The 27,211-nt window shown below is 36.3% G+C and overlaps 1 protein-coding gene across 1 annotated transcript; it reads right to left on the reverse strand.

Annotated features, from left to right (window-relative positions):
• Window positions 1-189: 189 nt before the first annotated feature.
• Window positions 190-25,364, reverse strand: LOC139971374 (2-oxoadipate dehydrogenase complex component E1-like). Its single transcript, XM_071977746.1, has 21 exons — window positions 25,031-25,364; window positions 23,254-23,368; window positions 22,759-22,829; window positions 22,321-22,421; window positions 21,731-21,838; window positions 17,847-17,958; window positions 17,030-17,191; window positions 15,732-15,805; window positions 14,386-14,529; window positions 13,386-13,577; window positions 11,457-11,648; window positions 10,973-11,144; window positions 10,372-10,433; window positions 9,844-9,964; window positions 9,302-9,441; window positions 8,209-8,365; window positions 7,018-7,220; window positions 5,889-6,034; window positions 4,834-4,997; window positions 3,576-3,661; window positions 190-3,392 (listed from the first exon to the last, which is right to left on the reverse strand). Exons 1-21 carry the CDS (start codon window positions 25,185-25,187, stop codon window positions 3,288-3,290), a joined length of 2,784 nt encoding a protein of 927 aa, XP_071833847.1. The 5' UTR covers window positions 25,188-25,364; the 3' UTR covers window positions 190-3,287.
• Between the last annotated feature and the right edge of the window lie 1,847 nt (window positions 25,365-27,211).

The raw sequence follows: 27,211 nt of genomic DNA on the forward strand, positions 1-27,211 counted from the left end.
GCATTCAGTTCATAGTAATACTTTTGTCACCTACAGGTGCCAAGCTTTGTACAGAGTTACAATTTGAGGAATGGTGTGTCCATCATACATACCCTTTAAGACGAAAAATTATCACTGCATTAATTGTTTTTAAATTGGAAATATCAATTCTTCAAACTAAAAACGATCTTGCCTTTAGAGAAATTGAGATGACAAAGTTAGTCAAAGAAATAAAAAGAAATAAATAAAATAGGCAGTTCAAGTTACTGCAGATTCAGATAAGCAATCGAGACAGAAGTGGAGTGTATGTCACATGACAGCAGGCACACAAACTTCGAAACCCGAGGGTTCACTAGGCTAAGATAAGAGAAAAACTAGTATAAGAGTTAAAATACAGTATTCCTTTATCATCACTATCGCCTCATGTAGACCGAGTATGCGTAACCGTAATTTGCAACCTTGTGGGTGTAAAACAAATCTAGATGCTATGACACTATCATTCAACACTTTTCCTGCATGGGTGGGTCTCTGAGCTGGAAGTAATTAATGTGAAAAATGAATGGAGTATAAGTAAGCTTATAGCATTAACTCCTGTTATTTCTCCACTTACAGACGAACTGATAGTCCTAAAGCAATGATAAAATATAGATTATAGGAATCAAGGCAAATTAATTAGTTACCACAAGTTCTTATTATAAGAAAAGTGTTTCACTGCAATACAAAGCTTACAAATTTTAATACGTCCCTGGTTCGCAAAGATTTATCAAGAACTCGTCCTTCCAATAACTCTTTGTTCTCACTCATCATGGTCAAGTCATCTGTGATTGTCATAAATGTACTAGAAAAAACCAAACAATGGTCACCTAATACCAATTTTTTACTTTCTTTAATACAAAATTTGTTGACCTCAAAAGATATATTTTTCCCCCCAGAGGAATGTACTTATGTAATTTGAGACTATGCAGAGTCTAGGACTACTTAAATATAAGTAAAAAGGTAAACATGAGGGCAAAACAAGTAAACGATTAAAGAAGTGAATTCTGGATACATTTTTGAGTAAAGAGTATAAATACCCTGAATACTTTCAAGTGAATCACGCATAAAGCAGCCAAAGAGGTGAATGGTATTAGATTTGATTAAAAAATGCCCATTTTCTTAATGAAGGTTATGTTTTGAGTCTATTTCAGTATTTGCAGTCTTTAATTTAGACTTATTATGGCTATTTAAGGGTAAGCTTTCTTAAGGGTTGGACACAAATGATATAACAGAGAAAAACAAACAAATCTTTTCTATAACAAGATCATGACTTATGGAAACAGATGCCAATGATTTTGAGTATAAAAGGGAAATATGATTTAGTTTGTTATTTTACTACAAATTAACATTCTAAAACAACTTGAAAAAAATACAAGTTGTTGAGAAACTGCATAATGTAATTTACTGGCACTATTCTTGAACCTCTCAGAGATCACACTTCTCCAGTTTTAAAAACGTGGATAATCTAACTCCGGGTATGATAAACACTATCATTGCACTTTTGTTATCATTTACTGTTTTTGCACACTATGGAGCAATGGTTCATGCCAGGATAATGGCATAGTTGTCTAATACTTTCTGATGAACTTTAAATATTTCTATAAAAATTACAACTAAAAGGGCATTCTTTCCAATATCGAACTTCCCCATCTTTTAAGTAGGCTGTTTCCAAAAAAGTTCACTTTCAAGCAACTGCATATCAAAATTAAATGTTAGAAGATCAAAATGATAATATATTTTGAATTTGAGCTACTTCCCTCCATGATGACATAACTAATAAGAAGAGGACAACTGTATTTTATAACCAAATTAATTGATATGACTGACCAATGACTAAGGAAGTAGATTAATAAACTATTTGCTTTTTTTGTGACTTGTTGCCAATATACAATTACTTCCAAGCACAGCAAGAAAAGAAAAATTGATAACGGTACACTGACCGGAAAATTATCAACAAATTATCAGCTAGAATGGAATTGAAACCGGTGACCTCTCTCACGATTACAAGTGATGTGGTCTTCCAGTTGTAGAGTCATTGCCTGGTGGAATGCCCTATACAACCACTTCTTTGCTGGAGGCGACAGTCAGCAGTCACATGACCTTGTATACCTTGTAACCAGGGAACAAACCCCAAGTTGATTTAAATAAATGTACTCCTGAGGTCAGTCGTTTGTAACACCTTTTAACCAACTATCTCTTTACTCTTCAAAATGGACTTGAAATATTCCAAAGTAGCACACAACAGCATACTGCTATTAGTAACACAATATCCCTATACTACAGCCCACAACATGTATTTGCATGGGTCCTAAGTATCTTAGGTAATTATGAAGGACGGAGGGAGGAGTGTTTCAGGGAATCCATCAACCCTTGTTGTAGGAAACATCATCATTTAATATAAGACAGCTGTCATAAAGCAACATCATAACATAAACTTGTCATTAAGGAAATATTGCTTTAAATATTTGCATAAATAGACCTTGTACAACTGACAGTACATGCAATACTTCCAAAATGCCCTGTTACCTAAATACTGCACTTTCCAGTAACCTCCATAACCCATCCTACATTAAGGAAACAAGACTGAATACAACTATTTCCATCTCAAGAAAATACAAGCAGTGTTTACTCTTCTCAAGTAAAAAAGTATATGCCTGACACAATTGGTTATGTGACCTCCCCTTTAAGATGTGACATCAGGCTGATGTAGTAACTAGCTGAGAAGGATGTAATGATCACATGAGAGACATTCTAAAAGACATGCTACGCTAAATACCTTGTCTCCCTATACACCTTCTTCCCTGAAAATGGAATAATTTCATCAATCAATCATGGAAATAGAATGAGAAATAGAAATGACTTACATGTTTGGTATCAACTGAAGAGCAAACCAAATTCCAACACCTTTAAAGCCCAGACATACTTCTTGAACGTAAGAGATTTGTACAATTACTCAATACACAGTTAGTCACAATTAATGGAGGGGGGAGGGGGAGGGGGATGGGTTGGGGGTGGGATGCAGCAGAGAAGTGAAATAATGCCCTTGTCCCCTCCTCTTAGACTAAAACAATTGACTGAGTCGCAGTTTTTGAAACTCATTCGGAACAATACAATACTTTTGTTTTATTTAGATGAATTTGATATAAACAAAATACAATGATATAGTGATTAAAAATGTTACAAAATGGAATTTCATTTTCAGAAAATAGCACTTTTATTTTGGCTAGAATCTTGCATTTTTCTGTCATGATGTCCATTTCTTTTTATTAATGTCAAAGTTGAAATGGCTCCTTAATGACTAATTCTGCTTCCACTTTGTGAACTTTGCCGACTCCTACAGCTGATGCGCCCATTATAGCTCTTCCCGAATATTTCAGCTGCAAAGTGAGAAGGAAAACAAAAAAATGGAAAATAATTAAATAATTACCATCTTCTTTCAGATCACAAATGATCTGAAAGTTTGTAATAAATGGAGAGATTGTCATGCACATCAATTACAACAAATACCATTAAATATCAACACAAGAAGAAAGCTTTGAAATCTAAGCAGAGCTATTTACCTGACATCCTACAAGATTTTCAAACCTTGGGGCGACAAAAGACCAGGCACCCATGTTCCGATGTTCCTCCTGGCTCCAAATGTATTCTGAATGAGGGGGGGGGGAAGGAAAAACATGGAACAATAAGTTAGCTCATGTGGACAACATTAATTTGTTAAAGTGTGTTAAATGAGGGAAAGGTCCTTTAGGATGTATTAATTGAATATGATCAAAATGTTTTTTTTTATACCAGTACACCGATAACATTTGGGATTATGAGATAAGTTCAGGATGACACCATCTGTATGTTAACTCTACTACTCAGGCAAAGTACTGTGCTTTAGTTGGAGGGTAGGGAGGGGTAGGGAGGGGGTAAGAGGGGATTAACACTTTTAATGGAAAGGAGTGATCATAAGTGGCACAATACAACAGTCCATCTGCAGGAAATTGATTCACTTGAACAATTCAAACGTGCTATTTAAACTTACTTATTTTCTAAATGCTACACACATCTGAGCAACCTTTAGGTTGGATTCTGCGCTATATAAGACTAATTATTATTATTATACATTATTAGTCCATATATTGATGGTTTCTTTCGGTCTCCTTTTAGAGTGGAACATCGTGTACAACTCTCATCTAACAGCGAATTGCATAAAATTAACATTATAATCATACTAGGTTTGAAGGGATCAACAAACCATTGACTCGATAAACTATTATCATGTGTGTTTTTGTTTCTTTGGCAACTAATCAATCTTACTAATTAACCACATGTCTTCATTCACCCAACCTACTAATATAAGTACTGTTTTAGTTAAGACTTAAATGACCATACGGGTGTTGGAGAGATGTGATTAATATGCGTTAATACAATTCCCATATTTACACACATATTGCTGGTCTTTAACATATCATTTTAGGATTGATGGTTTTATCACACTTATGTCTCTTTATTCAACCACATGTTTTTCATATAAATTAAAGTCAGTGTTTTTGCTGCTAATTTTGACAAAAGTGACACACCCCTATACATTGATATCTGTTAAAGTTAGTAGCAACATTAATCCCCACATTTATTGGAAGAAAACCTCAACGCTTCTGTTTCAACCGTACCTTAACGTGTGAAATCAATTAGAAGAAGAATTCAAAAAGGTATTTGTATCTTTATTCCTGTCCGATTGGTCAACTATGAGACCTCCATTGTTATTCAAGTCTCCAACAGAGCTCTCTTCTACAAGTGGATCTCTGTCTTTTGAAGTTCAAAATGAAATCTTACCCGTGGCAGATGAGTATTTGTTTAGTTCTTGTTGGAGTTCCATGGTAGGGAAGGGACAGAGACTTTCTAACCTAACGAGGGCGGTGTCCATCAATTGCCGGTCGTTCCGTTCTTTCTCTAATGCGTAGTAATGCTTGCCGGAGCAGAAAATCACCTTCTTGACACTGACGAAAAGAAGTTCAACGAGACGAAAATGTGAAGACGAAATAAACAGGATGGTGACAAAACTATCTAACTGTCATGGTTGTGCTGTCAAGACACACAGAGGCAAGAGAAACTATTAAGTCTTAACTTACATTTCTTGATATTATTACCTGTGCAATTTGTGAACGTTCTTCTTTCTGTCGAATATTACATAGTGACCAACAAGGTTGAAGATAGGCTTCAAATTTTCATCTCCTCTTCTCCAGTGATATTAATAAGCTGATGATTCTGCTATACTTTTGTTCTGATCTTAAGTTATACACACAAATATACATATATAATAATAATAATCATAATAATATATTCATTTATAGAGCGCAACAATATGCAAATGCATTTCTTTACAACAATATTACCCCGGTCAACGATAACCGGTCAAACACATGGCAGCAGCTAAACAGCGCCCAGCTGAGTTTTATCTAACAGGTCCCCATTTATACACCTGGGTGAAGAGAGGCAATGGAGATAAAGTGCCTATATATAATGAATGTGTTGCATGTGGCATGCCACACAATTTCATACAGATGGTTTGGCTTGCCTCTATAAAGTGGTAATTCCGTGTGCAGGGGTGCACTATGTACAATGGTAACACCTGCGTAACACACCCTCATTGACAGTTATAGAAAGGCTATAACTCACACCTTGTTCTGTGACTGATGTACAACTAGTGAGGTTGTTTCATCCCCATGATAGTAAAACAGTATAAAATACATAAATAAATTACAAGAAATACTATACAAACCGGCAAACAATGCAAATAAATTCAAGGACAGGTGTGTAACATAACTGTTTGTTTACCCTGTCTCATGATCTACAGTGACATATATGTAAACAAAACCAACTTTACTCACTCAGAGGGATTGACAGCATCATCGGACAGAACTGAGCGGAAGGTTGTTCCTGGACCCATATCGGAGAGAGAAGAAGTGGCTGCTGGGAGTCTAAGAATTCCTTTAGGCGATGCTATGATCAACGGCTTACGGAAATTTCTTATCATCTGCAAATATCATAAATATATACATGAAAATTTCAGGACCATTGTTGACTATTCTTGTGCTTGATATTTTTTAAACATCATATACGACTTGAGAAGGCAATAAGTACTGCACTATAGTACTATATACCTACCCCTCTATGTTTTGGGTTTTCTTTTGCATAGAGGTGATAAAATATATGTTCTGTTTATCTTAACTTCTTTGGCTAAATGTCATGTGTTTCGATATAAAATAAAAGGCATAAAAAAATAATGTTTACATATTCTTTTCAACCTGTTTGAGAAATAAGGATATGGATGGGGAGGGGGGGGCATGGGGGGTAGGGAGGAAGTACTGGTGGATGGAAAGGTTGAAATATCTCTTCCATTATGAGATGAATGGAAATCAAAACAGACTAATTAAAATTGAATATTTATTACAGTATCAATCAATCAAGGTTTAGGGTTTCCTTTAGAACACTTTCGAATAGCCTACAGACTGTGAAAGTATTCATATATTGAGTCAAGGATAACACTTATTTTCTCAATCAGCCTATAAATGGTAAATGGTTTGTATGGGAGCCGTTTCTACTAGTTGATATCTGGCCCTACCCGAATTCATTTTTCAAAAATTTTGTCTTTGTCTATTGTGTGGGTTCAATCGATTAAACTCAAGGACATTACTGAGCTACTGAGCTAGTAGTGTTAGCTCAGTGGTCAACGCTGGTACCTTTCAATCATAAGGTCCCGAGTTCTAGTCACTCCAAGATTAATGTACGTCTTCCAGTTACAGAGTTGTTGACAATTGACAATTCACAACCATGGACGTTAAATATGAATCTAAGAGACTGACTTCGGTCAGCTTGCGGCTTTGATAAGCCAATGATGGCTTCTTCGCGAGTTCCTGCTTGCAGGAGGATCTAAAATACATACATTACTGGGCTTTATTACAGCAGCATACATGGACTTATTATATAACACTTTGTTAAGTTTAGCATTGGACTTACCTGTCTACGTAACAAATGGAAGTATTGTGCTGGAGTGGTAGGAAAACAGAAATGAAAGTTAACGTCGTCTGTATCTATCTTAGTCTCCTCGCTGTTAGACATCTGTAGGAATCTCTCAATTCTGCACGAGGAGTGTTCTGGACCGGCGCCATCCATGCCATGCGGTAGTAGCATCACTAGCCCACTCTGCAGTAGCCATTTACCTGCAAGCGAAAGGTATAAGCAGATTTACATAAACAGGTACAAAGGTTATTCACTATTTATTATATCAATATCACCCCACCAATATTTAAATATATATATAATATTTAAAGTGCTATTCCAGAAAATTTTCCCATGACTACTTTCCTATCTTCACCCACTTTTCAATCATGTCAATACTTGCTGATGTACAAAGCTATAAAGGATCAGTGTGTACTTGGAACTATAACAATATAACACACATCAATTATATATACCTGAATGGGAAGCTAATGCAGTATAAACTAAACATACTTTCCAATCATGTCAATACCTGCTGATATAGAAAGCTATAAAGGATCAGTGTGTACTTGCAACTATAACAATATAACACATATCATTGATGTATACCTGAATGGGAAGCTAATGCAGTATAAACTAAACATACTTTCCAATCATGTCAATACCTACTGATATAGAAAGCTATAAAGGATCAGTGTGTACTTGGAACTATAACAATATAACACACATCAGTGATGTATACCTGATTGGGAAGCTAATGCAGTATAAACTAAACATACTTTCCAATCATGTCAATACCTACTGATATAGAAAGCTATAAAGGATCAGTGTGTACTTGGAACTATAACAATATAACACACATCAGTGATGTATACCTGATTGGGAAGCTAATGCAGTATAAACTAAACATACTTTCCAATCATGTCAATACCTACTGATATAGAAAGCTATAAAGGATCAGTGTGTACTTGGAACTATAACAATATAACACACATCATTGATGTATACTTGAATGGGACCTAAACATACTCTCCAATCAGCAGCAGCAGTAACACATTATCATATTAACACAAATATTAACACGAACAGAATATTAACACAAATGCTTATCTTTGCGGTCCTAACCAATGCTACTGAATATCGGATTGACCATTTCTTCTATGCCTTTATCATTTCGTTGAAAGTTATTTCAAATTCTATATTACATACCTTCCCCTGTAGTTACGAAAGTATCGATTATGACTTGAGCAGTGTTAAAGAAATCTCCAAACTGTGCTTCCCAGACCACAAGTCGGTTTGGGCTCTCGATACTCATGCCATACTCAAACCCTAGGACGGCCAACTCAGAGAGGGGACTGTTCACAACCTGCACAAATTGAAGACAAAAACAGACATCAAGTCAATGATTGTAACACAGCACAAATTACCACCTTTAACAATGGTAACAACAGGTTTGGAGAATATGATGTTGTTGTTTACACACAATCTTGAAAGCATCACTTTATTCAGAAATACAACTTTGCATGTTATAGCTATTTAAGCAAATAGAAAGTATTTTAAGACACCAACAACACTGACAATAATATCAACAATTATATTTCTAGAGAGAATAATATAACCATACTGAGTATTATACCTTTGACATTTACTAAAGCTCAACTGTACTAGTATCAAACTGTAAGGCATGTGAGAATTATTATTAAAGTTTTTCAAAAGTATATTTTCATGGATCAACATTCTTGACATCTAAACTATTCCAAGACATTAAAGGGGTCCTCAAGTAGATGATTCAACTTCCCAGTGATAGCTATTAGGATGATGGATGCAAACTACTTGTTCAAGCTTGAGCATGAGTGACCATTATCAGCCTATCTAGCATATCAGCTGGTCAAACTGACAACTTTATCTATTTTCAATCCAGTACATGGTCAGGTTGAGTCAGTATAAAATATAACAACTGACTAACTGCTTGCTATAATCATCATTTACATAAATTAGTACCCATTTCTTACCCCAAAAATGATTCTTCATCTCTCTGATAAGGGGAATACAATTTCCCCCAGAAACAGGTTGAAATACCAAACAGTTGTGAACTAGCGCCATCCCTATCTGTTCGTACTTATAAATTACTAATTTATCGCCTGAAATTACCTCTAAAGTCTAGGGTACTGTACGGATATTTGCATAATAAGTTACGTAACACTTCAAGACAACTCAAACTTGCTGGACTTTCTCCTTTATATCATGTTATTTTATTACTCCTGTTGTCTCGGCTGATGTTCTGGACTGATACAGGACTCACCTCTAAGAACGCCTTTTGATCATTCATCATGTGGTTCAGGGGTATATGGAGGTCCTCAGACTTGTAGTCAACAAGTGCTGCGTGTCGATGGCTGAAGGTCCCTCGTCCAACATCCTGTCCACTGATACGTATGGGGAAACCTTGGTGTGTACAAGAGAATACATTATCATTGCAGGAAACCCCATCATACGCTGATACGTATGGGGACACCTTGGTGTGTACAAGAGAATACATTATCATTGCAGGAAACCCCATCATACGCTGATACATATGGGGAAACCTTGGTGTGCACAAGAGAATACATTATCATTGCCATATACCCCAATCATTTAGATATATTATTCAGACAAGACAAATAACTTTTGTGTTGAAGCTATCACAAAGAGTTCAAATTGATGAGGAAATTGAAGACTGTTGCAAATTATTAACTTAATAAATGCTTAATAAATACTTAATAAATGCTACACTTAGATTTTCTTCATCCAAAACTTAATAGGGTGTTCAGTTGCTCGTTTATGTGTGCGTTGGACAGAACAGGTTACCTTGGCTAAGGAGAGAACCAAAGGCAAGAGCTTCTGCTGTGGCCCAGTCCAGTTTGGAACCGGCAGTTATCTTCTTTTCTCTAGCATGTACGTGACTCCTCAAGACTCCAGGGTGAGGGTGCTTTGAAAGAAAAATGGAATACGTTTATTTACCACAAGTAATTGGCTTTTGTTTGCTCAATCATGGCATGTGTACTTTGTAAGAACAATATCTCAAAGCATGGGTATAGGTTTGAGAAACAAAATTACTTATGAACAGAGAGGGTTGCTATATGAATATACAACAGGGAAAGATAAAATCGTACAATGTTGTTAATCATAGCAAATAATTTAACAAAGATTGTGACCCTAAACACACAAAATGCAGTGTTTCCTAAAGTAGTATGCAGTGACAACTGACCATAGTAACTCAAAAGGAGTCAATAGTGTACGTTAGTTAATTATATGCAAGAGTATTCAACCAATGTAATAAATAATACAGTTATACACAAGAAGATATTAAAAGAAAGTCACGGTGTTTGTACTTACAAAATGTTCAGGGTAATTGACTGACTTGATACCAATGTACTGAAGTAATTGGGTGTCCACTCCTGCAGAAAACAAAGGGGATTAATACCATTTAACTTTAAAGTATCCCGGTGTGTTTGTACACATGTGCTTAAGGATCACAAGTCCAAAGCAAATGGTCATAAATTTTTTTAATTTTTTGTTTTTGTGCCATTTCCAAAATGAGTACAAATAGGCTGTTTGTCTGAATTTGCAGACCAGCGTTTCATACCGCCCGCCCGGCCGCCTTCAGTTTTGATAAACCATTCATAAAATCACTTCTAGCTCTTGCGATAAGAGAACAAATTATTTGTAATGACACATATATACTTTACACCAATGACATTTTACCTGACACTCAAAACTGGTGGTGTCGTGAAATTGATGATACTACGATTGCATAGTTGTAAAACCTTTCCTTTACAGGCTCAGTACTAGGCTGAGTACGTGTCACAATTTCAAACGACCTTTGACATCTTGTTATTACAATACAACTCTCTTACCAGTATCCATGTAAGGGCTTATTTCAACTCCATTAATGCATGACAAGATATGTTTATATCTAACATACGGACCGTCTTACCGGTATTCCAGGAAGTCCTAAATTTAGGAGGTGGATGAAGGCCCGCCCAACGCCCCTGCAAGTGAAACGCTTCTGGTTCTTGGGTCTCAGCGTCCTTCAGACAATTTGAGAGCCAGTTATAATGATCGGTGGTAGCAGTATGTAGTTCATCCTCGGTCATGTGACCTTCTCGCTGTACAGAGAGATTCACAGATTATTTATCAGTTCATTCCAGCCATACGGCCAAAATTTTAATCATATTGATTGCTCTTAAATTAGACAATTTTGCTGGTTGTCTCTTCCACAACCCTGAATATCTTATCAAGGTTTTATGGGCAATGATCAAGTTGGCGGTCCACCAAGCTTGCAGAAAATAGCAGAAGCTTGCATTTCATTTTTCATCATCTCGTACAACTGTACCACCCTAAAAACCCCAGCATAAGATGAGGATCTCCACTGCACTAGGTTGTTTTATCTATATAATTGCTTCTTGAGGTATGCTTACCACAAGTTTGTCGCTGTACCTGTCTGGTACACTTTTCTTTGACTTGATGGCGTCATACATAATCGGTTGAGTCATGGAGGGGTCGTCTAACTCGTTGTGACCATTCAGTCGGTAACAGACCATGTCTACCACGACATCTTTCCTAAATGTGTTCCTGTAATCCAGGGCTACCTTACAGGCTCTTACCACTTCCTGAAGTAAAATGGTTTATATAAATAATTATATCAGATTAAACTATATTGCACATATATAGCATACAGGAATCTGAGAATTGTCAACATTTTACTGACTTTTTCACTGACTTTTATACACTAACAACATTGCTTCCTTCAGTTACAGGAATCAGAGCTTTTGAATAGACCATAACTATCTTTGAGACTTGAAGGTATGTTTAATGTGAGTACCTATACAAGACTCTAGGAACAATTACTTAGTTTTGCACTACTCTCTTTATTAGACTTCCAACATGCCCATAGTAAGAGTATGAGTACAAATCCAAGAGAGACGAGGTACAAATACAAATAGCTATGCTAAAATGCCCATAGTAGGAGTATGAGTACAAATCCAAGAGAGACGAGGTACAAATACAAATAGCTATGCTACAATGCCCATAGTTGGAGTATGAAAACAAATCCAAGAGAGACAAGGTACCAATACAAATAGCTATGCTAAAATGCCCATAGTAGGAGTATGAGTACAAATCCAAGAGAGACAAGGTACAAATACAAATAGCTATGCTAAAATACCCATAGTAGGAGTATGAGTACAAATCCAAGAGAGACGAGGTACAAATACAAATAGCTATGCTACAATGCCCATAGTTGGAGTATGAAAACAAATCCAAGAGAGACAAGGTACCAATACAAATAGCTATGCTAAAATGCCCATAGTAGGAGTATGAGTACAAATCCAAGAGAGACAAGGTACAAATACAAATAGCTATGCTAAAATACCCATAGTAGGAGTATGAGTACAAATCCAAGAGAGACGAGGTACAAATACAAATAGCTATGCTACAATGCCCATAGTTGGAGTATGAAAACAAATCCAAGAGAGACAAGGTACCAATACAAATAGCTATGCTAAAATGCCCATAGTAGGAGTATGAGTACAAATCCAAGAGAGACAAGGTACAAATACAAATAGCTATGCTAAAATACACATAGTAGGAGTATGAGTACAAATCCAAGAGAGACGAGGTACAAATACAAATAGCTATGCTAAAATGCCCATAGTAGGAGTATGAGTACAAATCCAAGAGAGACAGGGTAAAAATACAAATAGCTATGCTAAAATACACATAGTAGGAGTATGAGTACAAATCCAAGAGAGAAAAGGTACAAATACAAATAGCTATGCTAAAATGCCCATAGTAGGAGTATGAGTACAAATCCAAGAGAGACAAGGTACAAATACAAATAGCTATGCTAAAATGCCCATAGTAGGAGTATGAGTACAAATCCAAGAGAGACAGGGTAAAAATACAAATAGCTATGCTAAAATACACATAGTAGGAGTATGAGTACAAATCCAAGAGAGACAAGGTACAAATACAAATAGCTATGCTAAAATGCCCATAGTAGTAGTATGAGTACAAATCCAAGAGAGACGAGGTACAAATACAAATAGCTATGCTAGAATATGAATACCAGTATGGAATCCATAAACGGCTGTGATACTTCATGTGTCACTCCTTATAAATAACTTTAGAGCCTGTTTGTGGATAGTGTTCATAGAAACATAAAACACTGGGATTACTGGGAGATGGTTGGGGAGGGGGGGGGGTGATGGAGCAAGAAATATAGAAATTGCTTTATGCAGATAACTTTACTAATCAGAACATTATATCATATATTTGCAGAAACTGATGACCAAAAGGCTCATAAATCAAGAAAAAAATGGATGACGATGAGTTCTCTTCAAAATTACCTCTGGATGGTCGCCATTTACGTGAATCACTGGGTTGCCGTTCATCTTAGCGATGTCGCTGGAGTAATCTGAAGATCGCCCTCTATCTTCAGGGGTGGTGAAGCCCAATTGGTTGTTGATAATTAAGTGAACAGATCCACCAATGTTGAAATGAGGGACTTCAGCTATGCAGAAACCTTCTCCTATTACACCCTAGATAAGATAAATGGAATAATATATTTAAAAACTGAAATTCTTTGTCTATCAAACTTTAGCCAGTCCACTTAGACTGGACAAGGACAACCTTTCAACTAGGCATCTAAAGAAATTTAGCACTTGGGTTTGAACATAGGCTTGATCAAATGAGTGAGGAATAAAATACAACAAGTGTAGATTAAATCCTTTTAATATTTTAGCTATTTCCTCAGGTTTTGTACAGAATATTCTGTATCTGCCGTCATATAAATACTAAATGCATCAGAATTGTATTAAGATGGGGTGTGGGTAAGGATGGTGGAGAAGGGGTGCAGAGTGTGGGATAAGGGAGAGGAGTGATGGTTAGCAATGCGGAGGGTTGGGTGGGAAAAAAAATTGGTTGGGACGGCAGGGGAGGGGACGTTGTATTTGTGGGTGGGGCTTATGTGTCTATATATTAATTATATATCATTATTTGTATCGGGGAGTGTTGTACCCTGTTACGCTCTCCAGAGTTTTTGTACAACACTTCCTTTCACAATATTATTCATTCTAATTTTTTCCTTATATTTATATGATTGTAAATTTTCTGTACCAATGCTATTTTCTTATATATATGTTATATAAATATGTAAATAATGTTGTGAAGAAACAAATAAAATGAAATGAAATGAAATATAATATACAAATGTACATACAGATGACAGTCCTCGATTGTTTGTATGAAAGGAAAAATGGAACAATAATTGCATACAACCTGACAAATACCAATTTTTTTCTCCATACAACTCATTCAAGTTTTGGTTGTAGAGCTCCCTGACCTTACCTGAGCAGAGAATGCAGCATCCCCGTGGACTTGAATACACAATGCTTTATCTCCGACTCGTCCATCTTCCTCAGTGGAGAAGTCTCCTTCTCCCAGAGTTTGCTGCCTGCCTCTTGTTTTGCCTACAGCAACTGGATTCACCGCCTGAAGGGAAACATTTTAAAAACAGAGAAATCTCAAGGTAGCTGGTCACATTTTCCTGGAATCGTTTTAACCCAAGTGCACTTCATACCCTGTGTAACCCCTTCTTCATACGTATAACTAGTGACATTGTTCTGTACAACACTTCGTAAATTTAACTGGTGCCATTTTTCTTACTAACACTTCATACTTGTAACTAGTGCCATTGTTCTTTATAAATAGTTCACATACATGTAACTAGGGACATTGTTCTGTATAACACTTCATACATACAACTAGTGCCATTGTTCTGTACTACACTTCATACATACGACTAGTGCCATTGTTCTTACTAACACTGAAAACGTGACTAGTGCCATTGTTCTTTTTAAAAACTTCACATACATGTAACTAGTGCCATTGTTCTTACTAACACATAATACATGTAACTAGTGCTATTGTTCTTACTAACACATAATACATGTAACTAGTGCCATTGTTAGATAGTTCACATACATGTAACTAGTGCCATTATTCTGTACAACACTTCATACATATGACCAGTGCCATTGTTCTTACTAACAATTAATACATACAACTAGTGCCATTGTTCTTACTAACACTTAATACACGTAACTAGTGCCATTGTTCTTTTTAAAAACTTCACATACATATAACTAGGGACATTGTTCTTACTAACACTTAATACACGTAACTAGTGCCATTGTTCTTACAAACACTTGGCACATATACTGTAACTAGTGCCATTGTTGTCTACAAACACTTCATCATCAAATTTGTACCACTGTTCTTGCTAAACATGACTTATTATTTCTTTTATCTGCTAACACAAAAGCGATAGAGGCCTGGGTTCATTGTTGTTTATTTCTTGTGAAATTTTGGCCTTTCTTTGACTAATTGTACGTTTGTTGTGTAATTAATGCAACAATCGCACAAAATATCTTACAATATAGTAACATTTTGTCACGTCTGGTGTGTGTTTTTCTTTTCATCCTTCATTTATTTGATCAAATGTCTATTTTAATGACATTCAAGTTTATACAAACGTGTAAACTTAATTTCTAATGCAAATATGAAGATCTGAACACTGCTTCATGCATTCCCAGCAAACACAGGTTAAATTTAATTTCTGATAAAGATTTAACCCTAGACTCTGAATGCAACTCATTTTAAAGCTTGGTCATAAAAGTAGAAGAAAAACTCACTTCTAAGTGGGAAGGATTTGGCAAGAAATTGACATGAAGATTGTGTCCATTGTAGTCAATGTCTCTTGAGCAGTCTGTGAACAAAAAAACAGAATGTGAAGAACAAAGAAAAACATCAATGTCAAAGAACAATAAGAATGTAAGTTTGACAGAGGGACACAAAGAACCTATAACATGGATCCCACACTTTTAAATTAGTGAAAATTCCAGACTTTTTTCAAGACCAAAACATGTCTTGCAGTGCACTATGAAGCCTATACATTAAATAATGATATATACTGTGTTAGGCTATCTACAGTAAGCCTAACAACTGTAACTCTTGCAAAGCTAAGTAACACTTATATGTTAATTCCTGTGAGTACATTCAATGAGCCACAGACTCCAAACACGGTACATGCTTTTATGGTAGCAATAACTTTTAAACCATGGTTTGATTTATGCTGCCGACTTCTTAAACTTCTTAAAAAACACCTGCTTGTGTATTAGTCTCATCATATATTAAGAAGGAGTGTTCAAAAATGATAATTTTTCCTCATCTTTCAAGACTAAACTTCAAGAACTGGTAGAAAGGATTTTCCTTTTCCATTTTCCAGACAGCATGAGTAGAGAGAAACTTGATAAAAAACACACAGCGAAAGAGCACTAAGCAGATTATCTAAATCAGGATACAAATATTGAGTTATTGAATAATCTGAACAATGAACATGACATAATACATGCAACCTTTTCTGTGTTGATTATCCACAGTAGTATGCCTATTCACTGTTTTCACTTGACTGTAAAAAGAGCCATTAATTCAAGGGCTCCAGGGTTAATTTAGATATCCCCGGTTTGAATCCCATTGTAACCAACAAATCACGTTTTTTGTCAAATTTGTATATAAATTCCCTAGAGAGTTTTCCATTCTTTAGTTCCATAGTTTACTAAGACATAAATGACAACACTAAGCTACCGGCAAGAACAAACAGCTGTGTGTCTTAATTCAACCTTAAACCTTCTGAAAGCTATTGATCCATGTAACTACAGAAATGAGAGTGTATAAAAATTGCCAGAAAATGAAAATAAAAAACTTTGTTAAACAATCAGATCATCTGCTCTGAAGGGACAAACCATTGTGCTTAAGATAATTGTAATAACTGCTAGATAGAACTATATACATCCATCATGTCATAAACATGACGTTAAAAATATCATAAAAATCATCATATTTACTGAAACGTAACATTCATACATAATTCCATCATGCACAAAGAGACGAGAATACAATCAAAGTATTAAAAAGTGCCATGACTACTCACACAAATGAGAGACGACATCACCCCAGCAAGATGCAGTGCTGGGAAACTCGGTGAAACCATCAATTTTCCTAAACATGACAGTCGGCGAAAACCCAAAGAAATCTATTAAAAGGTTCAGGCGCCCTCTGTGTGCCATGCAGACAAAGACTTCCTCGACACCAGCTGTAAAGATATTGAATGATCTGTGTCACCTGAACTGCCACCTTCTCTTCTCAATATTCACAGTTTGTCAATATATGCCATCTTTCTTATTCACAACTGATGCCAGGGGAGGGGAAGAAGGGGGAAGGGGGTGGGGATTAAGAGCCAGGTTGGACCCCAAAAGCAACTGTGTCACTGGAAATCATTTTGACTTTCTTTAACATTATTAAGAACTATGAAAATACATTACTCTCCCATCCCATATTTTTCCGCTTGGGCCCAATTGACCTCGACCTTGCCCCCGACACACCTTATCATGAGTACTAGTCAATCCATTCCTCAACTGATGAAATAAGTGTCATGAAACTGTGACCATTTCCATCCAATCTGTCCAACAGAACTCTCAAATTTAAAGTGAGTCATTTTGTCAATGAAGTTGTACTTCTTAGTTGACCCCCCAGCAGGGGTCCGAAGTCACACCCTTAGACACCTTGCTGACATCACTTGGGGTTCCGCCATTTCATCGGCGCTTATGACACCAGCTACCTGTTTTGCTGTACATCCCCCCCACACACTCACAAACACACACCTTCCATATGTCTGGTGATGCTGATGAATAACGAGTATTGTTTAGATCAAAGGTTACAACCAAAGGTGTTTAACTCTTAAGACATACCATCAGCACATTGTTGAAAGGCTTGCAGGAAGAAAGCAATTTGACTTTCAGATCCTTCACCCCCATATCGTTTCAATGACTGCCTCTTTATCGCTAAGAAATTTTCAAAGACCTACAAAGTGAAAGACTTGAGTCAATACTGAGCATATAAAACATAAACAAATGACAAAGCTGGAACAATATCCAGAAAATTACCCTAATGTTGGTTTATTATTAAAACAATGAATAAAGTCATCAGTAATGAAAGAGACTTTCTGATGAAGAAATCATATTTTGATTATCCCTGTCACAGACCAACTAAATCCAAGAAAAAAAATAATCTGAGAATTTCTTTGATTAAATGCCAGTTTCACTACACTTTTAGTCTTGTGTTTAGTAACATGTTTTAAAATTGAACTTTTTGTTCCATGTTAAATGAAGAATATAAATAATGTATATGAACATATTTAATTAAAACACTTTGATATTTCCAGATGCAGATGTAGGGAGTTCTACCCTTGGCTAAACAATGGACTTCCCCAGTCTAGCATTTTAGACCATGAGGATAGTTCTCTTTGGGAAATACAAAGATAAGAAGAAAGACAAGATTTTTGAGGTGCTAAATTGAATGTCCGTAACCGATTACAAATTTGTAAAGGATGAATGGTGTTGGATTGAAATTGAAATTGAAAATTATTCATTTCCACTTCACCATAACATAAACAAAGTGAACATAAAACATTTGAATATACAATACAAATACATTCCATAGGAATCAAACAATTGATATATACAAATGTTGTGAAGTGGGGGAGAATTATACGCGTCGTCAACATCATCATTTGAAAGACAAGACCAGTCAACCTGACGCAAGTCAAGTTTAAGACTGTCAATATTATTATCAGAAGTATTACGCTTCGTTGTGAAAGAGTGGTCATAAGTCTTAACTTTGTCTCTGAGACCAGCCAGCTTTACTAAACAAATGAGTAAGTGATCGCTGACATCAGAGATAATAATACCTGATGAGCTATCTTGTTTGTGATCATTAGTAAATATATTATCTATGAGTGCAGCAGATGTAGGAGATATCCTAGTTGGTTAATCAACCGTAGGTACCAGTGAAAACGAATATAACATGTTGATAAAATCTGCTACATAATCGGGTGTATCAACCTCTAGCAAATTAATATTAAAATCGCCTAAAATATTGCATGTTTTTGAACAAACACCAGCTGATTGTAATGAATCATTAAATGTAGTGTTGAATTGATTGATACTAAGATTGGGTGGTCGATATACAACCCCAACATGTACTGATTTTGTTTTAGAGATGCATAATTTAATAAAGTAATATTGACATTGTCATTTACAGAACTGCCGAATGTCATCATAAACAGAATCGGTAAATAAATTATTGACATACATAGCCACTCCTCCACCGGTTGAATAATTTCAGTCCCGGTGAATAAAAGTATACCTGGGTATACTTTTAATAGGTTTCAGTTAAACTGGTATTAAAATTGAAACTGGTATTAAAATATTAATACTTTGAATAGGTACCAGTGAAACTTTCATAATAACTCATCGGTGAATAAAAGTATACCCAGGAATATCTAATAGCTCAACGGGACTAGTGGCATGCAGCCATGTTTCAGAAATAGCAATAACGGAAAAGTTGTGCTTGCATGAAAAAAGAAGTTGCAATAAAGCTTCATCATTTTTACTTAGACTCCTAATATTTCACTTGGTTTACCTATTGAAAAAAAGTCAGCAGTTTTTATCATTATCTATATATTTACTAGATAAATCCCTAGCAGCACCCAAATCAGAAGCAGGGTCAATGTTATTTGAGTAGAGAAGGTCAGTTAATGATATATCTGTGTGATTAATACTAAACATTAAACAAGAAGAACAAATACTTACAAGAAAGAAAAAAAAGAAAGAAAAAAAACGGTAACGATACTAATAAATCCAGTAAGTCCAGAGCAAAATAACACTATGCAAATGACTACAAACATACAGTAACTGAGAGACAAACAATTGAATCGATGAGTCACCATTCCATATAACAGTATAACCAAAGAACTACATTCCAGTACGTGTTATGCAACCATTTTGAGTACTGTTTATAACTGAAACCATCCAATAGGTACTGTGTTGTTAATATAAGATTAAAAGCTTACTTCATGGATGAATAAAAGATGAGATACAATTTTTTTTTAAACACTTACAATAAGGACTGGACTGAGAAACAGATGTTATCATCAAATTTATAATTATAGAAGCTGTCTCATATGATAACAATTTTTGAAGGTGATGATCTTGAACTAGAGCACCAATGGTGCAGAAGCTCATACCTTTTCGAGCTGAAAAATGTAGGGCCCACAAAACCAATTTTGGGCCCGTGAGGGATACCCCCCCCCACTCCGTTAGCAGAATCCTGGCCACACCACTGGCTATAATTCCTATTTTCCCCTTTAAATCCTATTTTACCCACTCTCTCAAACAATACCACTGACCTACCCTATTAAACTTTCTCCCCTCTACCTTAGCAGACATAACAAGCACTCCCTACAAGACCTCACTTCACAAGCTGCCTACATACCTCAGGCTCAAAGACTTCTAAGAATCGGCAAGTGCTGATTGGCTATAGGGCTCTCATGCTTACAGTTCAACAGTTAATAACAACTCCCAGTCCTGCTTTAATTCCACTAACAGCCTCTGCAGAGCTTAACCACAAATGTAAACAAACACTGCAGAGACTGGGAGACAAATTAAAGGAGCTTTGGCAAAAAGTGAAGGCTCAGATTTTTTTAAACAATGGGGATTAATTGTAATTAATTAACTTATGACCAAAAATTTTCAGGCATCACCTTATTCATACACAATCCAACAATCGTCAGTTCAACTTTGAATATGATCCATCAAAATCTTGAGGAGATTGAGATATTTGAAAATATTACAAAGAATGACCCCCGATGACCCCCTAAATGACCTTTGACCTCAATTTTCCGAACACCCCTCGTAACTCTCATCCCGAGGAACATTGTGACCAAGTTTCATTATAATTGGCCATACACTGTACGAACAGGAGCAATTTGAAAATATAGGGCCGCGGCCCGGGCCACAAAAGACCCCTAGTTGATCTTTGATCTCAAATTCATGAACACCCTGAAGGTAAAACTACCATAGTACTATCGTGACAAACCCTCAACATTGTACCATGGAATCTGTAGGAGAAGAAGCATTTTGCGTATTTCCACAAAATGGCCCATTACGGCCCACAGGTGACCTTTGACCCCAAATTTTGGACCATCTCTGATGGCCCTATACCCAATGGTCCTTGTGTCCAAGTTTCATGAAATTCCATCAAACACTGTGCGAGTGGGAGCGGTTTTACCAATTGTTGACGGATAGAGTGATAGAGTGATAGACGCCGCACTGTAACAATAGCTCACACCAGCATGCTGGTATGAGCTAAAAATGGGAAACCTGTAGAAACAACACCTGCGTTCAAAATGTTAGTTTCTTTATATTCTTGGACCCCCGACTTATCAGCACTGAATTTCTGTTTTCAGTCATCTTCCTCTTAAGTGAAAATACATGGTTGTTAACTTTGCCCGATATCCCATTATCTTGGCAGTCAATCTTATGTCATTTTGGAAGGGAACATTTTGGCAAATATCACTGGTAATATAATTTTGCAAACTAACATGTATCAGGAAAAAAACTTTGACATCAATACAATGATGACATTTCCAATAAACCTCAAACTTTGTATCTGTCAACTTATAAATTTAGTACCTGTAGATGCTAAAAAGGAGAGAAAATTATGTAACCTTTGTAAGTAAAATATACTTTAAAATGGTGTCAGGGTCTGCTATAATATTTATGATTCAAAATACCTGTGATTTTGCCATTCTTATAGCTAATTCTTTCTTGCTTTCTGATGACAAATCCTCCTCATGAACTTTTTCAAATCTTTCAGCAAACCACTGCCTCTCTTCTTCGGTCTTAACGAGAGAAAAATGTAGAGAGAAAGAAGTAAAGCAGAAAAGGGGGGCATGAATCAAAATGGGCATCAACAAACCGACAAGTGAGTGTACACTTACAGGCAAACATTACAGACACACACACACATGTATAAAAAACATACATCAATGTCACAGGTAATATGAATTGACCAGTTTGGAGTAGAAGGTCTTATATGCTCAAAATTTCAGAATACTTAAACAGATAAAAGTGACAAATAACTACCAGAAATGGATAAACAGAGCTCAAACTATTTGGATCACAGTTTGGAACAAGTTTTAGAGATCAAGTTTTACGGGAGATTACGACAAAGTGAATACAGAGTGTGTTTAACAATCTTTCTATACTGACAAACATGTCATAAGATCTGCAAGGAACAAATAACTTATTACCAAGTGATCTTGGATTTCAGTGAAATGAAAAAGTACTGCACCGAAAGAAAGTTGCAGGTAAACAAACTTACTTTCAGGTGCATGAACTCAGCAGCTGTATATCCACAGTAATTTTTGTGTAAAAGTGCTTCCACTTCTGATAATGATGATGGGACATCTGCCTGAAGAAAATCTGTAAATGAATTGAATAATGCTTTGAAAAAAAAAAGGGCTTCATACACAGAAACTGCTTAAACATCAGTATGTGACAACAATTTTTCAGGCACAGTAACGTGGAACAATCTTATACAATTCTTGTAAAATTGCTTTATACTAAATGGAGGAATTATCAAGAATATTGAGGAGAAAACAAAAAGAATTTTTCATATCATTATCAACTACTCTTAAATGCACAATTTATGTCTTATGCATGCAATTCACTGATTTTATATTTGAATCTGGTGTCTGTCTGTCTGTCTGTCTGTCAGCTTTCTATTCAAGCGTGTTAACAAATTTTGATCTCCTCTTACCAGAGACATCGTGGCTGGTGGTATCTTCCAATGAAAGTCCGTATCTTGCTGGGTCCAGTTCAGGGGGTGTACTAGAAGAAAATGCAGAATTAAAAGAGTACACAATTTCCTATAGTCGCCATACTTTTTGATTATCATATTCGGTTGAAATTTACTCCCCAGAACACCAGTCATATATTGAGATGAAGTTGTCCATAAATGTAAACTGTATCAATCTACATGTTCCAGTTCCTATCACATCTTCTCTTCTGTCACCAGTCATTATTCTCCCCTTACAGTAACTCCTTCTATATTAAACTCATAGAACTTGATGAATTATAGATGTGACATTTTGTATTTCTTTACAGTGTAATTCAATACACAAATGACCTGGGTGCATGGGTAGGGGGTAGTCACAACATATTCCATAGTTCTGCAATTTTATGATACAAAATATGAGAACTTTACCAAGATGGTAGATTAAAGTAATTCCAGTGAGATACTTAGAGAGCATACCTGGGTTCCTGTAACGCAAGAGGGTCCAGGGCGGCTATTTTGTGTCCATGCTGTCGATAGGCATTAATCCACGCCTGTAGCCTACAGTGAGCCTCTGATGCAACGGTTGAAGGACCTGAAAGAGCAGAGAGATGGCTGTGACATCAAAATATCCTTCATTTTTATTACGAAAACAGTAGATATAGCAGTGGCAATGTAACTATGTACAGTTGATGGACGACTGTAGCCTATACAGTAGGCCTATATTGTACCTAACTGAACTCACTGAAAATCACTTTAAATAAAGTCATAGGATATTCACCAAAGAATATGGAAGAATCTGAGCAAACCATTGGTAAAATCATATATGACTTAGTTGGATGATCAAAGGAGCATATTCAGTCATTATTGCCCACCTTCAAAACAGTTATCCCCTCAGTATCAGCAATTACGTACAACACACAGTACTACTTCAGCATAGAATTCTAAGAATGAATACCATAGTCTTATCTTGTACACAACACTTGTGAGACTGACCAAGTCCCATCTAGGCCTAATTACAGGACGGGGAATGATCTCATTTCTTGAAAAAAAAACAGGGCATATAATCACCTTTCCAATTACCATGAAGAACCCCATTATTCATACATTTCCTAAAATACCAAAGACAATTGAACACAGAGCTTCAGTATCTTGCAATAACAGGTGTAGTCTTACTCTTACAAGGTATAGTCAAGGCTTCATAATTGACGCACCCCCGTAATTGACGCACCTTCAATTATTACTAGCAACGATACAGCAGACCACCTAAACTTTAAGCAGTCAAGCATAATTACATATTTCATGAGTTTGAATCCATTTCAGCTATATGCTCACCAAACTGAGGTATTTTTTAAGCTTATAACACCCTCCCCCCAGTTTTGCTTGTTTTTTGGTCATTTGGAAATCGTACATCCTAAAAATAACCAACATTACCTCAATATGATAACACTTCTCTCTGGGACCTGACCTGCCTGAGCTTAGAGGCTCAGAGCATAGCAAACAGCATCTAAAGTCAATGGATGTACACTAAGGCCTACACTACAGTTAGCTTATCGACAAATGTGTCAATTTAGGGGTATGAAAGAACTTGACACGGCAGACATTTTGTTGTCAAATGCTGCTCAATTGTACGGTGCATAAGCACAGAACCTTAAATATTTTGAGATCATAACATTTCTGAGGAACTACACATATGAAAAACACATACAGTTGAGTGATTTGGATTTTTCCTTGATAGACATCGTTGATCAAATCCTTAAGTGCGTCAATTATGAGCCCACCATGCTACTGTACTAACCCTGTAAACAAACTAGGGTCAATGCCATCAGGACCAGGACCTCTTGTATTAGTAGGCCTACATGTGTAATTCATTAAGACCAACTCACCTGGGAATGTGACTGAGTTATATCTAACGATGTCCACTACCCCACCACAACTCCCCAGTTACAAGGCTAAGGTACATGTTTCTAGTAAGTTAGGCCCATGTTCATTTGCCTATAGGCAAACTGGCCGAACTTAGAGCCTTAGTGCTTAGAGTCAGAGCATACTCTGACTCTATGGCAAGACTATGGCAGCATAAGGCTTTTCAGGGGTTAAACTCCTTTTTTCTATTGGTGGTTATGGTATAAATATGTTTCCCGAACTACTGATATATTAACCGAAATAGAGACTTCGCCGAATAGCTAAACTGGTACTTTTGTTATCTAACGTTAGGCATAAGTTACTCGGTAAAAAGAAACGCTTGTAAAGAGCCCACCTTTCGGCCTCAGACCTAGATCTAATTTGTTCTTCCATGCAGCCGGTTTGTATCCATAGATACCATTTCTTGTGTGGTAGCAAGCTCGTGGACCTGGTTTACTTGTAAGAACTTCAAAAAATTTCCATGGACGGATCTTGAGGCATGCAGACTGCATTTTCCTGCGACTTACAGTACGCACGGCCGAACAAAGTTTAGGCTAGAGAAATTCACAACCGTGAGATAAAGATGAGCTTATCATGGTTGACACTGCCGTTTACAGGTCTAACCACAAATTCTCGTTACATGTAACGTATATGATTAAACTTTCTCTTACACATACGAGAAGAACTCAGCATGAAAATCTACTGGCACATGCAGATTGGTCAATTTTATCTATATATTTTCCAATTCTGCTGATAAGTTATTAATTACAAATGCTCCAGCGTGTCGGTGGGACAATATTGCAAAATTTCAACAGCATTTTACTGTCAATGGCTATAAAATTACAATGCATTAAAGACGCATTAACTTTCATGGCCCGTTCTGTGGCATAATATTATGAACGCAACAGTACCGTAGAGTTCAGTTCAGTGAATTAGCATTCGCTTTTCGTTGTAGAATAACAGTTAAACGAAAGTTTAATTGCTTTACGTTAATTAAGAATAAACTGTTTCAGTGGTGGAGGTAATGAATTATCATGTCATCTCCCTCTATGTAGTATAGGGAGATGCGATATTGTACAGAGCAAACGGTGTGAGTGAGCAAACCAGACAGCAAAACTGCAGTGTGGTTTCGATGATGTTACATGAATAAGATCAATGTGACACGCTAGGCTGTAGCGCGTATAGCCAGGATGAACAACATACTTCAAAGTAGTCCAGTAAAAAGCATTGAGATATATGACAAGCAAACATGATAACCGAGGTGGACACTTTTATTGTATTCAGCACAGAGATTGATCTCTACCACAGACAACAGGCTTCTTCTCAAGCCTAGACAAATATTTTTAAAAGTACTCGCTATTTGGGGACCGTGACTAAAAATATACTCATGAAAACGCAAAATTCACTCGGCACTATGATTGCTGTTCAAGTGTCCATAGTACAGATCTACAGCATCAGTACTTTCCGTGAACAAGGTTATAGGCAATTGGGCAGATACATGGTGCTACGTAATTGCACGTTGGAAAGTTAGGTTTCTGTGCAGTATGAACTTTAAACTTATGCCACCAAAAGTAAGTGTTGAAAAAAGTAAAACATGTCACAGAATCATAAATTAGCAGCTAGGCCTATAGCAGAATCTCAAACAATTAAGAAAAAACTACACAAATACCTGGGAAGATAGCTTAGTTTCTTTACATTATGTCTCCTCAATTACTAGGCGTGTAGTATACAGTAGCTATTGTGCGCGACTCCTAAGCATTTATAGTACCTCACTGCTACTTTGAACCAGCTCAGTCGATTAGCGGGGATTCGTTCATTTTCCCAATTATTTACCTTGCCTTTTAGCTGCAAATTTGTGCGCGAAAAATATCCTTATTACCGTACTCCATGACACTGCCTAAATCAAAGCCATCTTTTACGCAATGAAAATATAAGGTTGAAAGAGCATCTATCTTCAACTCGCAACTGGTATTGAGTGAAAATCTTTGCAAAAAATCCTAGCAGCAATAACAACAAACTTGCCTCAAAACTCAGTAAATTGTATTAGGCTTTGCAAATTATGACTGATGGCATGTAGGAAATCCCTTAAGAAATAATTTAGGAGTTGTTTGGCCACCATAAGTGTAATGGTATTCTGAAACGAAACATTTTTAACAATGCTTATATGGTTAGGAGTCTACCTGCATATATTCTACTTTGCATGGGCTTGCCTGCGCATAACCAAGCCGTCGTGATATCGACGGATAATATTTGTTTTAATTAGTCGTGAAATTAAAATATGAACACAACATATTTATGACTGCCTTTAAAATACATTTTGTACTTCGTTAGCTCAAACCGTTCCCTGTAATAAATAGTTATTTTTAGATTTTAATGATGCTTTCGCTGTATGTTTGTAAATGCTCCATGAAGGTTGTGAAGTGACAATCTCCGCACATGTAAAATTCCCGTACGTAATGCAGATAGCGAACCATTTTATTACATTCCTACTACTACTACTGGCGGCGATGCTTGTAAATTAGTGGCGCTGCTACCC

Source organism: Apostichopus japonicus, chromosome 8 (assembly GCF_037975245.1).
Source record: "Apostichopus japonicus isolate 1M-3 chromosome 8, ASM3797524v1, whole genome shotgun sequence".
Classification (NCBI taxonomy): Eukaryota; Metazoa; Echinodermata; class Holothuroidea; order Aspidochirotida; family Stichopodidae; genus Apostichopus; species Apostichopus japonicus.

Bases quoted from the DNA above. Each gene is read 5' to 3' on its own strand.
- LOC139971374 (XM_071977746.1), bottom strand. From the start codon at position 25,187: ATGCAGTCTGCATGCCTCAAGATCCGTCCATGGAAATTTTTTGAAGTT. The intron at 17,959-21,730 runs GTATTTTGAATC...TTCACTTTGTAG, and splicing joins TAAGAATGGCAAAATCACAG to GTCTTTGAAAATTTCTTAGC. The intron at 13,578-14,385 runs GTAAGGTCAGGG...TATCTTATCTAG, and splicing joins ATGCTGCATTCTCTGCTCAG to GGTGTAATAGGAGAAGGTTT.